The sequence below is a fragment of the Brugia malayi genome, assembly GCF_000002995.4.
Source record: "Brugia malayi strain FR3 genome assembly, contig: Bm_v4_Chr2_contig_001, whole genome shotgun sequence".
NCBI classification, from domain to species: Eukaryota; Metazoa; Nematoda; class Chromadorea; order Rhabditida; family Onchocercidae; genus Brugia; species Brugia malayi.
The window spans coordinates 8,975,856-8,991,230 of record NW_025062476.1 but is presented as its reverse complement, the minus strand read 5'-3'; the positions used below and the strand labels follow the sequence as shown (position 1 = coordinate 8,991,230).

At 31.2% G+C, this 15,375-nt stretch overlaps 3 protein-coding genes across 4 annotated transcripts; 2 read left to right on the top strand and 1 right to left on the bottom strand.

The window, feature by feature from the left end:
• Positions 1-1,105: 1,105 nt before the first annotated feature.
• Bma-kcc-3 (Uncharacterized protein) lies at positions 1,106-9,770 on the top strand (the record flags this gene model as incomplete). Its single annotated transcript, XM_043078985.1, has 26 exons — positions 1,106-1,160; positions 1,633-1,730; positions 1,963-2,106; positions 2,209-2,394; positions 2,635-2,689; positions 2,800-2,909; positions 3,054-3,136; positions 3,239-3,337; positions 3,461-3,573; positions 3,680-3,844; positions 4,156-4,285; positions 4,595-4,713; positions 5,248-5,344; positions 5,585-5,761; positions 6,318-6,437; positions 6,562-6,666; positions 6,725-6,902; positions 6,970-7,050; positions 7,324-7,435; positions 7,608-7,777; positions 7,893-8,012; positions 8,236-8,313; positions 8,660-8,711; positions 8,999-9,047; positions 9,163-9,247; positions 9,558-9,770. The coding sequence occupies 26 exons, from the start codon at positions 1,106-1,108 to the stop codon at positions 9,768-9,770; spliced, it is 2,994 nt and encodes a 997-aa protein (XP_042934919.1).
• A 1,343-nt stretch (positions 9,771-11,113) lies between these two features.
• Positions 11,114-11,812, bottom strand: Bm1187 (Uncharacterized protein; the record flags this gene model as incomplete). The annotated part of the gene is made up of 3 exons (XM_043078984.1): positions 11,114-11,200; positions 11,332-11,421; positions 11,663-11,812. 3 exons carry the CDS (start codon positions 11,810-11,812, stop codon positions 11,114-11,116), a joined length of 327 nt encoding a protein of 108 aa, XP_042934918.1.
• Positions 11,813-13,563: 1,751 nt separating this feature from the next.
• Positions 13,564-15,178, top strand: Bm5365 (Uncharacterized protein; the record flags this gene model as incomplete). Of its 2 annotated transcripts, none has more annotated exons than XM_043078983.1 (6): positions 13,564-13,623; positions 13,910-14,034; positions 14,260-14,377; positions 14,506-14,631; positions 14,780-14,867; positions 15,078-15,178. In XM_043078983.1, 6 exons carry the CDS (start codon positions 13,564-13,566, stop codon positions 15,176-15,178), a joined length of 618 nt encoding a protein of 205 aa, XP_042934917.1. The 2 variants fall into 2 exon arrangements, with proteins under 2 accessions (XP_042934917.1, XP_042934916.1); XM_043078982.1 differs by having other exon boundaries at positions 15,072-15,178.
• Positions 15,179-15,375: the final 197 nt, after the last annotated feature.

Genomic DNA, 15,375 nt, shown 5'->3' with positions numbered 1-15,375 from the left:
AGTTCAATCCATTAAAATTGTCTCTCATATTTTAATTACTCTTTTTTTGCTGCTTTTATTGATATGATGTGCGTTTGGATTGGAAAAACAGTTTTGTTCAAAATTATTACAGTACGTTGAAGCATCACAAGAATGCATCATTCTCTTTGCAAAAACTAATTGACAGGTTTTCTAGATGATAGTTTATCATTATATGCTTTTTAAGAGTTTGCAGTTCCATTGTGATATGAGCTTTAAGTTGTTATTAGTATTGATGAAACTGAAATATTTGGAGTTCTAATTTATGTATATTTGATTATTTGTTCGTTTCATCTAATTTGAACATTTGGTATGTCAGGATGGAGAAATATTTTAGATCTCAAAAATATTTGTACAGTATTAAACTCTTCTGAAACAGTTTGGTTAGGCTACATTAAATTCACTCATGTTAATAAATTCAATGGATTCTTACAAGTATTTTTGCATTTTCCTTAGTTGTTGAAGTTTTTGCTTCACTATGGAGAGAATTAAATTTTCTTGTTCTTAACTGATGACTAAAATCTTGTTTACTGCTTTCATTTTTACCTTCTTCAATCTATTAGCAAAATACATATCAGTTTCAACTATTCAACTCATTTATTTATTTCAATTTGTTAAACAACTTGATAGCACAATACATGTTCATTATAATGCGTAAGCATTAAGAAAAATTATCTGATGAGTTTTTTGGGAAGATTACTAAACGTTTTTTGTGATGTTGTAATTTTCTAAGTTTACTTTTACCCTGTTGTGAAGAAAATCATCTGTAATTTTCATTAATTCTTATCAGATCGAATATTTATTTAAAAAAGTGGCAAAAACGTATACACTCTTTTTTTGATATTGAGATTTTTAATTCAGATTTCATGCGCTTATTATATTATCTTACATTGAACAATGCATTTTTTGCAAATTGATTTGTTTCACTTTCAATTTACTAAATATAAAGTTTCTTTTTTTTTTACTAAATACGAAAATAGAACAATTGAACAATGAAAATAAGCGAAATGATCGAGTATAATCAGTTTTCACATGAACAAAGATTTTGTAAATAATGTTAAATCTGATTTTAAGACAAAACGAAAAGATGATTTCTCAAATACATCCATCATTGGAAGAAGCATCAATAAAAGTAACTAAAGGTGAATTTACTTGCTATACAATTTTATAATTTAATCCTTATGAAATATAGGTCAAATTGAACTTTTAAGGTCATCATATCTGGATGAATTGCCTCACTGAATGTCCTGAAAGCAAAAACTGCTGATCTTAACTCTTGCTGAATAGCTGGTGAAAAATAAGAATGTAAATGTGAATAAGGTTTTAGTAACTCAAAGATTGTGGATCAAATTTCCGAACTGACATGATTTTCAATCATAATTTCATAAAAGCTGATTGCTATTGAATGTGGTAAAATTGTTAATAGGATTAGCCATCCGAGTAAAGAGCATTTTAATAAGCAATAAGAAAAATAGAAGAAGGAAATTGAAGCAATGTTCAAAGATACTTATGAATCTTTTCGCAGTTGTAGGAAGTATTCCTTAGTATCAACCGTGAATTTGAAAGTTATGAATAGTGAAATTAATTTTTCATTGATGAAAAGCAATTTTATAGATTTGGATGAGAAAGATGAACGCAGTGGACAAATAAAGTTCGTTAATTCTGATACGACGCCGACGTCAAAGGAGAGAAATCTGTGGGAAACGAGAAAAGTACACATCTTTTTATTCTTTTCAATACAAAACATTCAAGGTGGCAATGAAAGCTATAATGTATGGTACTTCTTGGCATACAAAAGTATCCTCAATTTTTTTTTGAAGATACTTTCATTCTTTTGGAAAAATACAAAATATTTGGAGGGGATGAGGGGAGGAAGGGAGAAAGTCCTCAATATATAATATCTAAACATTCCTTAAACAATAAGTCAAAGTTTCATTGTTTCAGGCTAATCTAGGAGTAATGCTTGGTGTGTATTTACCAACGATCCAGCATATTCTTGGTGTGACAATGTTCATACGACTGGCATGGGTAGTTGGAATAGCTGGCATAGTGGACACTATGATTTTGTTACTACTTTGTTGCTTATGTGTAAGCATATTTCTAGAGCTGGAAAAGAATGAAAGAATATTTGGACTGCTGATGATATTTCATTAATTTATTAATTTATTTATCAAACACATTGAATTGCAGACTTTATTGACAAGCATTTCGCTATCAGCGGTAGCAACAAATGGTATTGTTGAAAGTGGGGGAGTTTATTTTATGATTTCAAGAAATTTGGGAGCCGAATTTGGCAGTGCTGTGGGTATTTTGTTTTATTTAGCGAATACGGTGGCATCATCGATGTATTTAATTGGAGGGATTGAAGTGATGCTGGTAAAGTTCTCATATGAAATTAAATATGGAATTAACCCTTTTTTTTTCCATTTAGTTCATTTCAGATAAAGCACTACAGCAATTAGTGAAAATAGTTTTTATTTTCCTGATTGAATTATGAGTTGGGACTTATAATAATGAGAAATTAGAAAGGTTCTTTTTCATTTTTCGAGTAACAGATCATATATGGAGTTTCTTTTTCCTTTATTGTGAATGATCCAACTTTTAAATTTCTTTCAGCTCTACATTTTTCCATCTTTAACTATTGGCGGTAGCGATGTACACTCTGATACTGGTTTGATTTTTTTTTTTTTAAGATATTAAATACTGAGTAAAAAGAGTATGATATACAAGAACAGTTTGAATCATTTACAGTTTTTTCAAGTTTAAAACACAATATTTAAGATATGTGGGGGATGATGTCACATAATTATCGTATTTATGGTTCAATACTTCTTTTATTGGAAGTAATAATCGTGGCTATGGGTGTACGATTTGTACAACTCATTGCACCGGTTTGTTTTTTAAGACGAATTGTATTTTTTAGAATTCTTTGAATATTTTCGAAATATGCAAGCTGATCGATTTAACCATGTTTTTCTATTAATATCGATTAATCCTCTCTGTGAGGTTCAAAAATTCCCTGTTGCAATTTGCAGGTGTCTCTATTAGTCGTAATTATTTCTATACTTGCATGCTTTGCTGGCGGTCTGGAAAAAGCGATTAATCATAGCGGTCAACAGTATGTTTTCATCAAATTTCATCAACAACAATCAGTGTGTTATATCTTCCAGTCTTTCTACTAGATGAAATTGTGTCCAATTCAAAAATCACTAAATTACAGTGTATGTATGCTGAACCAACAACTTCTTCAATCACGAATATTTTTTCCGCATGGCGCCGATCTGTCAACACTTTGCAAGCGATGCGTTAAGTCCGAAGAGTACATCTTACGTGTCTTTACCTTTCATTCGCCATCATTGTGATAAGTGTTATTAGTTTGTGATCGTGTGATTACTTCTTTGATTTGTAATTTGTTTAATTTAATTTAAAATTTAAATTTCAGTATATCGGATGATTTTTGCAACAGTACAACAGCATCTTTTTGCACACATTTCACTGCATCAACGTTAGCATGTACCAACGCATTCCCTGGCATCAATATGCAAACTTTTTATGGTAGCTACGAATTTCACTTAAAATTTAAACGAATGCAACCATTTGTATTTCGTAAAGCATAATACAAATGTTCTTGCTTTCATATGAATTTTAATATAATCTGTAGATAACATGAAACGAATGTATATGGACGCGGGTGAATCTTATCCTGATATAGCGGCTGATGATGCCGGTTTGGAAGTTTCTCAAGACTTTCGGACAAGCTTTTTTATCTTACTTGCTATCTACTTTCCAGCTGTTACTGGGATTATGACGGGGACAAATATGAGTGGTTAGTTTTCCTGAGCTTCGATTTCTAAAGTAGCAGCCAGCAACTGAAAATGAAACGTTCCCCTGTTACTAATGTGTGAAATCATAGACTGGAATGATCTGTTCACTTATTCCCTCGAAACACTTCAAATATTCATTTCATCTGCAACACGGAAAGAATTAAGTCATGACTATTCTGCAGAAAGAAAAATATAAATTTAATACAAAAATTTTCACATTTAAATTATGACTCTGGTAATTTGCTGTGACTCATACGTAGAAAACTTGATGTGAATAAAATGAGTGATTGAATTAGAATGAGAGAAATTTTAGGTGACTTGAAAGATCCTCAGAAATCGATTCCATGTGGAACGATCGCTGCAACATTAACAACATCCGCAATTTATTACGCATTGGCATTGCTATTCGGTGCTTCAATTACCGGACCGGTTCTACGTGATAAGTTATTATTTTTATACTTATTTGATCAACTATGCCAATCCATATCCCTTTTAATGGATGGTGCTAATAATAATTATAACATAACAGTGATAATTGTAATAATATTATAATTATCATAAAAAATTATAATATAACAACAGTAATTGATAATAATAATAATAATGATAATAACGATTAATCAATTAATTAACAATTATTTAATGAAAGTGCAGACCAACAACAACAGTCGGTCTGATCATTAAAAAAAATTGTATTTCGGATATAATTGTAAACTGAGGAAATAAAATTAACACTCAACCATAAATCGTAGGTATGGAAGAAGCTTGGACAGTTCCATGATTGCTGCACTGCTATCATGGCCTTCACCATGGATTGTTATCACTGGCTCTTTCTTATCTACATTTGGTGCCGCCTTACAGTGTCTGTGCAGTATGTTTTGAAATTAACTTGGTTCAACAGATATAATAACAGAACGGATTGAAAGTATAATCCTTAAAATATATCCTTAAGTTAAAGTAAGCATTGAAGTGCCGATCTATTTATGAAAGACATTTACCAAAATAGAAATCTTTCGAGTATTTAACATATTTCTTCATTGGTCACATGAGGACATAATTATACATCAATTAAAAGGAATCTATGATGACATCGTTTAGTCCATTCCTTTCAATTTATTCTTTTACTGTCGTCGTAAAAAAACAGTAATATCTAGAGATGAATTATAGTGATAGCAAAAAAAGGGAACTGGGGAATTAGATAGTAATGACTTGACTTCATCAGAGCAATATTGACTTTTAAAGATCAAAACATGTCAGTGTCAATTAAATTCAGTGGATTTAAACACAATTATTTTCTCTTTTTCACATTGTCTTAAAAGCATTTGTTATTTTAATTTACTGCTTGATTCTTCAGTCGAACCCATAGTATGAGATAAGGTTTCACAAGTTCTTAATATTGTTCTAGGTGCACCACGATTATTACAGTCAATTGCTAAAGACGATGTTATACCGGTATTAGCACCTTTTTCCAAAGTTACAGGAACTAATGAACCATTTCTGAGATAAGTTGCTAATTAGTTATTTCGAAGTTTTTACTTCTTTTAGATTATCTTAAAAGCATTTGTTAATTTGATTACGAAAAATGAAATATGAAATGATGCTTACATATTTCAGTTACTGCGCCTAAGTATCGACAGTTTTTTAACTAATTAAATCATAGAGGACTGAATATTGTTGCATTTTTCAATAAATTTTAAGACTTGTACTTTTACTAGTTCCTCCTAATTTATTCTTAATTTTAGCTTACTGGTAACAGCATTAATAGCCGAATTTGCTATACTTCTTGGCGCTGTGGATAAAATAGCTGAAGTACTGGATTTTTTCTTTCTGATGTGTTACGCATTTGTGAATTTAATCTGTGCGTTGCATTCATTGTTAAAAGTACCGAATTGGAGACCGCGGTTCCGTTATTATCACTGGTATTATTCTTTACCCCATCTAATCAAATGATGCACTTAATATAATTTCTAAAAGGCAGTAATAAATAAAGAAATTGTTGCATTTCATGTTTTTGCATAGAATCTCTCCCTCTGTCGTGAAATTTTATTGACTGCCAGATAATTTACTTTCTTTATAAATGTGAATCGATATAATATGCAATCGAATAATTGAAACAGCAAAGGAATACAGAGTACTGTTGGGTAAGAGGAAGGGAAGACTGCTGGCGATCCTTTCCTTTTTCTTAAAGATTTTTAAGGATGTAGGAAGTGGGCTGGCTTAACAGATTAACATTTACAATGAAGATACATGTACATTTACTATTTGACGTTTAGATAAAGAATTCATAGTTTCAAAAAATGGGATAAAACAAAGGAATATCGAATTGGTTTATAGCAATAAATCATTGCATTAGTATTATTCTAAACAGTTAGTGTGTAATAAATATTTTTTTCGGTTTTCTGACACCGTCTGATAATTTGTCTCATCGTGCTAGTTCAGAATGTTTAACATCTGCTTATGTTACCATATCTTCAGGTCCTTATCATTAACCGGTGCAGCTCTGTGTTTCTTCATAATGTTCGCATCACATTGGCAGTATGCAGTATTTTCAATCATTTTGACTTTTGTTATCTACAAGTATGTGGAATGGAAAGGGTAAAGATAATTTATTTTCACAGAAGTGAGTAACTGATGGTAAATAGCAATAAATGAATAAATAATCAACAGATGCAGTAACTAAAGCACTGGTTTGTTTTTTCTTTTAAAAATTTTTTTGCAGGGCTAAGAAAGAATGGGGTGATGGAATACGAGGTTTGGCGCTGTCAACAGCACAGTACAGTTTGCTGAAGGTTGAGGACAAGGATCCACATCCGAAAAACTGGCGGTAGGAAGAGAAAGTATTTAAACTCATCTGAAAAAGTGTTCATTTAATCACTTTTCAGGCCACAATTGCTTGTCTTGGTGTATGATTCTTTCTGGTCCAATAGTGTCATGGATAAATGGAATGTTAATTTAATTAATTTGGCTGGACAGTTAAAAGCAGGACGCGGACTGGCTATTGTGGTGGCCCTTATAAAAGGTTCTAGTTGGAACTGTGGTGATCGACAAAAAGCTGAAGAGGTGAAATGAATAATCCTAATCTTGAACAATTAATCAGTACGAAATACTTGAAAAAGACATTTTTAAGATGAAAGAGAGGATCCAACACGAGATGCTGCGCGTTCATTTGCGTGGTTTTGGCAAAACGTTACTTTTTGACGAAAATCAGGTAAATTGATATAATTCCTAAAACTGGAAAAAAATGTTAACCTATGTTAACCTAAATTTTATTTACAGAATTTAATTAAGATATTGCAATTTAAATTCACTTTCATTTAAGATATTGCAATATCAGTGAGTAAACACTTCTCAATTTCAGTTTTCTTGAACCTTTGAGATCCAAAAAATCAAGCAGAGTATGAAAAGAAAAATTTAAACTTTGTTTCAGAGTCTAGTTACTTGAAAATAGTTAGAAAGTAGCGTGTGATACACAGCTTTTCAGATGCATGGATGCTTTGCGACGTTATTCCAAAGTATCGGTATTGGTGGTCTGAAGCCGAACACTGTCTTAATGAATTGGCCTAAAATAGAAGAGGAAAACGCAGTCTTTGCTGGTATTAGTGTTTGTAAGGAAAGAATTCCGAGTTTTATTTTTGTATTTATTGATTTGATGTGTTAAACAAGCGAAAGAAAAGAGTGGTTTGTAGCTTGCATTCTCATTAAAACAAACAAAAAGCATTAACCATACATATTTTATGGAAAATCTCAACTTTTTCTTTAATTTAGTAGAATTGGTCGAAGCTGTAGCGAATGATGAATGCATTATGCTAGCCAAAGGTATAACAGAATTCCCATCATCATCTAGCGATCGCCTAACTGGTTATATTGATATATGGTGGATTTTACTTGATGGTGATCTCCTTATGCTGACTGCATTCCTTCTCAAACAACATAAAGTCAGAATTACCTTTGAATATCACTTATGATAATATCTGAACATTGGTTCTGAACAAGAGCTAAAACTTGCTAATGGTTCGTTGGTTGCATAATTATTATAGCATCACTTTTCAGATATGGCGGGGCTGTAAATTGAGAATTTTTGCAATCGCTGAAATACCGGGAAAAAATGTTGAATTAAAAGCAATGCTGCAAAAATACATTTACATGTTGCGTATCGATGCAACAGTTTTTGTAGGTTTCCCTTATTTTATCAGCTTTCCATATTTCATTGAATATAACTAAACAAATTTCAAAAATTTGTAGTTCAACCACTTAATAGTTTGGAGTTTTGACCTTTAAAGGTCTTAAAATTTTGAAAAAATATTTTTAAACCTTAAAAATTTCAATACTCGGTTATGTGCTTTGCGGCAAATGATAAGTACATGATTTATACATGACTTTACGAAATATTTAGATAGTAGACGACAATGTGAATCACGGAAATGAACCTGAAACTTCGAGTGGACTGATTCATAGTGCTGATGCACTCATGGTTAAATTTATACCTAAAAGAAGCTACTTTAAAATAATCTTTCACTTTTTTTTTTAAAAGAACACATCCAATTGCTTTCCTAGTTGACCCACCGCCGCAAAATGACATTTATTTTCTTTACTCGCAATAACAGTTCCAAAAACATTGTTGAGTATAAAATATGCCAATCCTATCAGCAAATGATTTTGAACATGACAAAGGGAAGGAAATCTAGAAAGGATGGTTTATTTTTCAATTAAAAATTTTCATCAACAATTTCTTCAGCATAAAAATGTCGCCTTGATAATTAAAAAATTTGCTACAATTAAACGGCAAACATTTTTTCACAAATCCTAGTTGTTTTCAGATTACCACCAAGGAAAAAAAAAATGACCACAAAAGCAAAAAAATAATTAGAGGTTCGCTTTCCGTTATTAAAATATATTTTACAAGATTGTTTATCATCAGTTGTTAGCCATCCTCGAATTTTAACTTAATTCTTTGTTCACTGTTATTTGTACAACATTACCTTATTGTTTGCTTACTCAATTTATTTTCATTCCCTAATCTTACACCTCTCTGTCTACCTTTATTGCCGTCTTTTTTTTTTCGCATTTTGAAGCGTTAAAACTTTCGCTTCACAACTTTCCCAGTGAAAAGCTTATTTTGAAATATATTGCTACTAAGTAGACCAAATGAAATTTAGGTGCTGATAGTGAAAATAATGAAATGCAAGCAGAAACAACTTTTATTCCGTAAGTCATTACTTAATATATTTTTAAATTTTCTAAATTCCAGATTTCAGTTTCAATTTTTTTCTTAAAGTTATAGAGAAAAATAGCTTTAAAAGTTGATGAGTAGTAACTTCAGGAATGGTTTATCTTCATTTTCAAAAGACTACTTATCGGTTTACCATCAAAGAGAAATCGGATTTCATAACGATGAAAATTGGAAGGTGGTTAAGGAATTATTAAGAAATTCTTCAATAATTGATACATAAAAATAAGTCTTTTTCACAAGCGGGTAGTCAGCTGAAATTTTCAAGCAAAATAACAATAAGATAAACTATTGAATAATAATCAGCTGAATACTAAAATTGAATGCATGTTTGTTAAGTAATTGTCACTCATTTATTTGTCACCTTTTATTGTCCGTAATATTTCATCTGACTCATTTATTCATAATATAGAAAACTATTCGAAACAACTAATGACAAAGCTGTTAACCAATCAGCCATTTAAATATGATTCTCGGTAATTTTTTAGGGTACTTTGGAAACAATAAAACGTTTCAACGACGTTATCGTGGGAAATTCGAAAGATTCACAGTTGGTCCTTCTTAGTCTTCCTCGTCCACCAGTAAGTAAAGAAAAAATATTGTCGCACTATATGCGTTACATCAGTACACTCACTCTGAATCTTCAACGAGTTTTATTCATCGGTGGAAGTGGTAAAGAAGTTGTCACAATCAATTCTTGATGTGACAAATTGATGGTGGAATAATTTTATTTCTTCCAATTTCCAAGCTTTATTCCATGACTTTTTTTTTTTTGGAAGTATTCTATCCTAGTTTTTCTTGATCCTTACTGGTGTTCAACATTATATAAGATTAATACCATCGTATCAGTGAATAGCATAGAAACGTTTGTTTTTACAGTTTGCTCGACTAGATGCTAAAAAAAATTAAGTTCGAGCAGATACCAAATTGCAACAACAATAATTTCATAAAATTAATGTCTCCTTAGCATCTATTATATTAATGCATCTTCAAAACTGTTGAAGCACTAATTAATTTAATTTTAGAAATCGTTATGTGACACTGTACCATATTTTTCTCAATTCATGTTATATTGCTAAAAGGATCTTCTTCATGATTACGAAATGAAATGCTTAAAATACTGCAAGTAATTCTTAAAAAATACAAATAAAATAAAAGTTCGACACATTTGGAAATGACCTCAATTTCCACATATATATCCAGGAAATGTTTTTTCAAGAAGTCATTGTCAAATATATATATATATGTCTTGCGACCAACTTTACAAGTGTTATGTATGCTTTTAGAAGTCTAAAAAATTTAATAAAATTTTTTCTCTAATAGTTTTTTTTTAATTGCTTATTACTCTAAGAAATTGAGCTGATAAGTGTGGCTTAGATGACCATCGATTTTAACGCATTGGTCAATTTTCATGGAAATACTTTGTACTTTCTCAAATTATTTGTTGAATTATTTGTTAGCCAGGAAGAATTTTTTTAAATCTTTTTAATGGAAATGAATGAAAATGTGACTGTTTTCAATTTTAAAATTGTTGAAAAGACCTTTTTATTCGAAGGAAAAGTAGAAAGTTTATAGATATACAAGGCGGAACGAGTTTTTCGAATTTGTAAACTGAAATTGTTTTGAAGATTCATGATCGATAATTCTAAAACAACCTGCAAACTTCCATTGCGCTAGAAGTGTGCTATGAATGTATGTGTGCACTGTTTTACAAGTGCAAGGAATTTGTTTCATGCCATGCATGATGTCATAATTTATGGAGTTCTTACATTGAACAAAAAACTTTATTCTACTTTCTTTTTATGGATAGAACCATCAACAGTACTTGTCGCAACAATTTGCAAATGAATGAAAACATTGACTCACTGCTCTGCAATCTTACCAAATCACTTGTGGTGTAAGCAATAAATGAAATTAAGCATCGTTGTAGGTAATAAAATGAGATGGATTAGAAAATAAGAATTTATTTTTTAATTTTCTTTTTTAAAGTGGAATATTAGAATACAACGGCTGTATCCTTTCATCATGTCGTTCTATTCTTTCTTCATTGTTTCTTTTCAATCATAAACATATCGTTTGGTAATGTCGTTTGCCGATGTACTCCAAAAAATGTGTACAAAGTTTGCGCACTCTGAAAAAAGAGCTGTCTTCCTGTCGCCAAAGCAGTGTCCCTATCTCAAACTACCATCAGAAAGAGGGAAGATCGAACAGAATTGGACTGACTCTAACAAGCAAATAATCTTGGAGAAAATTTCAATTAACCTCTATATATTTTTGTTGTAATGCTTCTCTGCTGCGTCCAACAGTTTCTACTTGTAACATTTGCATTGTTCTGATACTATCTACATAGCACTGCAATTAAGAAATCTTATGTTTTAAATAATTTTATTTCAACTTTAATAAAGAGCTGTAGCAGACTATAATAAGTAATAATAATTGAGACTGAGCCTGAATCTGTATAGTGGATGAGAATTGTATTGCTGCTAAATTAGTGGATGAGAATTGTATTGCTCACCAGAATTTCATGGCTAACTAATTAGTTGATTAATCACCTAAACAATCAGGTCATTAATTGAGTGAGCGTTTCTCTGACCTGATACATTCGTTTACGTTTTTTCGCTTTAATAACTGTACTAGTTTGTAGCCAAGAAAATCGAAAAACATTTCCAATAAAAAGTACAGTGCATATAATGATAAATAGTATGATGAGGACAGTATTGAATAATGATAGTCCATAAACCATCTAGAAAACTTTTCACATCTAATGTTTTTTTTTTTTCGGGTCAGCAAAATAAAAGCAGAAAGATAATTAACAGTTAAATATAGAAATCATTATATCAATGAAATTTCAATGTCCTTAGCGTTGTTTGACGAGATGAATATATTTAAAAAAAGAGAACTATAGTGAAGCGCAATTCTTTGCAATGATTTGAAATAGAATTAAAATGGGGAAGTAACAATGAATTTTTCTTTCACTTTGGAATGACGCACTCAGAATTTATGCTTTTTAAAGGAATTTTTTAAATTCTGAATATGTTATCCTAAAGAAAATAGGCACGCTAATTCACGCAGTCGTTCAATTTTGCTCATATATAAAAAGTAAGAAAATGATTCAAAAATACCAAACTGCATTTTTAGTAAAACGTTCAATTACTAAATTACATAATAACAGAATTGAACCATTGAAAATGTAATAATATGTATCACATAATTATATATAAGGAAACATACTACTGATTTCATAGATATCAAAATCTTCCATTCATGTTGTAATATCAAATTACTGTCTGTTGTATTTTTCAGAATTGATTGTGGGAAATTTTTGTTTATAATCTCAAATTTAGAAATATCGGATGGACTTTTCGAAGATTTTTATTAAAATTTAGTCATAAAAGATATGTGAGTATCTAAAGCCCACTTTTGAGTATTATTTATTAAAGATCACACGACAATCTTGCAAACGATCTAGTGGTTTCATAGCAATTTAAAGATTTCCATTCAAAGTTCTAGCAAATTCAGTTCATTTACATTAAATAGTTTTATTTACACTGAAAAAGGTTTAAGATATACGGCAAGAAAATCCTGAAGCTGTATTTTATCACTGAATGGTGATTCGATATCACTTATGTTGAAAAACATCAGCATATTTGATGGTAAAACAATATGAATCTGAAAATGGATGTAATCAAATGAAGAAATATGTGGTGAAGAATTTTTTTTTGGCACGAACCACGTCCCATACGATTAGGAGGAAATGTAATTGGTGAATTCAAGTTCTGATCAGCTCCGTCAAAGATTTTGTAATTCATTCCAAAGTTAAACAAGAAGCATAAACTCACCGCCTCACTTTTAAAATCACTGAATGTCAGACTGTGGACAGTAAAAAATGAGACAACCATGTTGTATACAAGAATAAATTTTATTTCACACATATTTCTCCTAATGAAACTTGAAAACCTGTAAAGAATACCCCTCAACATAAAATAAGAAGAGACATAATCGTGCATACTGTCACTCTAAATACTACGCTACAATGCTTTACTGGTTTAAACTTTGTCATTCGCATGAATCAGATAGATTTTGCATCCGGTGGGGGAGTAGCAGTTGTTCGGAGAGGCAGGAAATAGGTTTTACATCCGGATTAGTCTGTATTCCAAGTTGACCTAAATTTCATGTCGATGAGGGCCTGATTTTATAGTGATAATATGCTTCTGATTTAATAAAAAACCCTTTCAAGTGTTTCCTATTTTCCTTTGTATATCATCAGGGTTCTCTTATATTAGATATATTGGTGAATATTTCGTTTCTAGAAATCTGTGGCATACACTTCGGAAAGCTGCGATTTTTTTGCGTTTATGAGTTATCTTCATTCTTTTCAGTGCTGCCTGGTCATTGTTTTCCAGGATGGAATGGTTTGGTTCCTTTCAATTTGATTTTGATTAAATTTCATTAAGTCTTCAGGTTTGATGAAGTGTGTGTGAGGTCGCTTAGTTCATGTTGCCGTTATCATTGTTATCAATTCTCCTATTTTTCATCTCTTTCCTTCACGTTCATGTAAGCTTCGAAATTTCATTGTCAAAGAAAATGTTAAGAAATGTTTCGAAATATTGCTATCTGATATCGAGGTAGATTGTGACTGAGGTTCTGATTTTTATAGGAATATATATCAGTAGTCACATTGAAGCTATTTAAGCTATTTTCAAGAATAGAGTTTTGTAAGAGAATCAAATTTATCATTCAGGAAGCGGAAATGAATGCACTATTGTTGTAACCGTATAGGAATTAAATCAGTTTCTATGGTAATATTTATAAGATATAAACTGATTTGTAATGGTTTCAGGGAAATTTCGAAGATGCTCGGTGTCGTTGTGTTTGTCCATCCACCAAATATTTTGCATCGGAAAATAGTACAGTGAGTGAGGAGAGAAGATATTATACAAAATCGAATATTAATGCTCTCACATGGTATAGCATTTCGAGCTTGAGTGCTGCATCCTATATGATAGTTTTCTTAAAATTTCTTGAATCTCATGAAATGCTGTTTGTTAAAGCTCGCTAGTAGTGGTAGCTAATGCCGGAAGAAATTGACAATGAATGGGAAAAAGAAATTCATCTTATTTTATTTATTGAATTTCGACAGTTGATGTGTTTGGCATAAATTGATTTGGAGGATTTAATTTAATTTTGTAGCAAACCACAAACAGTGGTGAAACCAAACGTTTTGGATATAGTGGATGCTGCACATTTGGATGCATTTTTAGCGAACTGTGACTGCAAGCATGAATCGAGAAATACAGTTTTGTTGAAAGTATGTTCAATTTTCCACTTTCCATAAGGTGACTTCTTTCATATGTCCATATTTGCTAATTTAAATCAGGAGTTTGGATTTTTAAATCCAACTATACGGTTCTTGCTCATAATATTGAGTTGTTTTAGGTTGTTGTAATATTCGTTATTTGCGTAGTCTTCGTTCTGGTTACATATATGCTTTTCTTGATGTGTTTGGATCCCATGCTACGCAAACAGCGGCATTCAGTACCATATAGACAGCAAAACGATGAAGTATATTTTTTTCAAGGATTTTTTTCAAAGGAGGTTCAAAGATTTTAGAGGAGTGTCTGAAATGACTCGTCAAATTTGTTGCAAATTTCCGGATTTCTGTTGGTCTTTTCCTTCGTGGAGAATTAACTTTTTAGAAGCAACATTACAGATGGAAGACAATATTTTTGCCCGTACAGTACCAGCGAATGAGCGGTTTTCAGATGTTTCACCTTCAATTACAATGCGATCTCGGAATAGTAAGCTTCTTACAGTTTGTAATGTGCGTAGCATCAATAACTGCATGCTTCATTGCCTCGTATGTATGGGATCGACAAGTGCATAAGAATAGTTTAAAAATAAAGAATTGTGAATTCAGGGATTTCTTTTTTAGTTAATTTTCTATTTTTAGAATTTATTATAAACAGTTTTTTCCTTCTTTAGAGAATAATCATTGAATTTAGTTGCAGATAATGTTTTGGGACGAGTTGAAGCCGAACAAAATCGTTGGATGCGAAAAGTTGAAGAACAACGACGGAATATTTTCACGGATCATACAATGCTTAATTAGTTCCCTCTTTCGTAAATTTGTAAATTTATGCTTTATCAAATTAAACTAGGGTTGAATTTCTCTCCTGTAATTATAAAATTTTTCTCAGTCTAGATTACCAAAAGTTACAAGGAAGTTGGAATTTTGGGAGTTCATTGTCATCATTTGGAAACGATTTTAGGGTAAATTCTGTTGATAAATCTAATATTCTCATATAT